Source organism: Pterocles gutturalis, unplaced genomic scaffold (assembly GCF_000699245.1).
Source record: "Pterocles gutturalis isolate BGI_N339 unplaced genomic scaffold, ASM69924v1 scaffold25828, whole genome shotgun sequence".
NCBI classification, from domain to species: domain Eukaryota; kingdom Metazoa; phylum Chordata; class Aves; order Pterocliformes; family Pteroclidae; genus Pterocles; species Pterocles gutturalis.
In genome coordinates this window covers 8,364-9,960 of record NW_010123741.1, presented here as the reverse complement: position 1 = coordinate 9,960, position 1,597 = coordinate 8,364, and the positions used below count along the sequence as shown (strand labels likewise).

The following is a 1,597-nucleotide window of genomic DNA, read 5'->3' as shown; positions in this document are numbered from 1 at the left end:
GTGGGGTGGGTGTGGTTGGGTTGACGGTTGGACTTGATGGTCCTTGAGGTCTTTTCCAATCCTAATGATTCTGTGATTCTGTGATTTGAACAAGTCGCTTTGCACAAGCAGGAGGCAGCCACTGGATCTGCTGACAGTTCCATTTGGCACCAGTAAGGGATAATGTCGGTAGAACAGAACTGCGGAGAACGACCTGCAGCTGCTGACGTGCTGGCAGCAAGGTCTGTTCAAAACGAGACACAAGACATTGCTTTGCTACAGCGAATGCTCTGGTTGGGGCCACAAACCGGACAGAGCAGCGCGCTGCTCCGGACACACGCTGCGGTGGGCGGTCGGCGCTCGGCTTGGGTGGGTGAGCAGCAAGGAGGCGAGAAGAGGAGCTGCAAACCCAGCCTGAACTGCTCATTCCCTCCACACTAGCAGATCAGATTTTACTGTTACCAGATTTTACCGCTTACCGTTACCCTAATCCCATCTCTGCTCTTGGGGCCGTCAGATTTATTATTTCTCCAAATGCAAACGTCCCAACAAACTGACATTTCCAAGCCACCCAGCCAGGTTCTGCAGGTTTAAGATAACCGTACCAGTGTTACCTCGGGCTGAGGAAAACAAACAAGCAGATGAACCCCCGACTCCAGGATGCTGAAGAGCCAAGACGAGGTTTTCCCCCTCCCCCATCCCACCAGTGATAATCTGCTGCTTTGTCACCGGCAGCTAAACTCCGCTACCCCGAAGGCCAGACACCTCACCGTAATTCCAAATTCAGCTTTGATAAGATTTACATTAAACATGAACAAATATATAAAAAGAAAAATTCAAACACGACACAAAGGATCAAACAAACCCCCAGAGACACAGGAATTGTGTCAGGAACTGCTGTGAAACGCTAACCCCCTCACGGGGCCACGATCTTACAGCGCTCAGCACGTAAAAAACAGAAGAACGAGCAGAAGAGGGTTTGGTAAGCAGTTTGGGGCTTAGCTTTTACTTTATGCACTGAAATGAAAAGCTATCTTGATGCATCAGTGTTGTAGATAATTGTACTACATCAAATATATTTAAATATATTAAATATATTAAAAACTGTAAAGCAAGGTCTTTTTCCATTGTATGGATCTGAAAATGAGCTAAACAGCAGATGACTGCCCATGCCTAAGAGAGCCTGAGATGAGATTCCGCAGTCTTTGTACTTACATTATAGAGGGGGATGGTCTTCATCACTTTGTACTGTTTCATAGGGTCCATCTTGTAAAGGTGCCGATCGGTGATGAAGATCGCTCTGTCCTCCACCTTGTTAAAGCGATTGACCTGCAAAAGAAGCAAATTTTCAGTCCCGCTAATCACTAATCACACAGTGTCTGTTCACAGAGCAGAGAGAGTCCCGAATCCACACTCATGGAACAGAGATAAGAGCCCGAGTGTCCGAGACGACCCTGAGAGAGGGGTGACCCGGAGGGAGACAACCCGGAGCAAGAGAGAGAACTTCCAGCCAGAGCCTCCCCTCTCCCCTGGCCATGCCGGCCATGGGATGGAACAGACCATCGGCCAGGTTGGGTCTCAGACCTAAACCTGAGGTCGAATCCTCGGCGGGGGACTG

The 1,597-nt window shown here is 49.1% G+C and overlaps 1 protein-coding gene across 1 annotated transcript in view; it reads right to left on the bottom strand.

Moving 5' to 3' along the window:
• Window positions 1-1,597, bottom strand: part of LOC104465117 (unconventional myosin-Id-like) — a gene marked incomplete at both ends in the record, with an annotated part of 13,795 nt that overhangs the window by 4,879 nt on the left and 7,319 nt on the right. Inside the window, one exon of the mRNA XM_010078035.1 lies at window positions 1,195-1,308. Coding sequence (XP_010076337.1) covers window positions 1,195-1,308 — 114 coding nt within the window. The remainder of the gene's footprint in view (window positions 1-1,194; window positions 1,309-1,597) is intronic.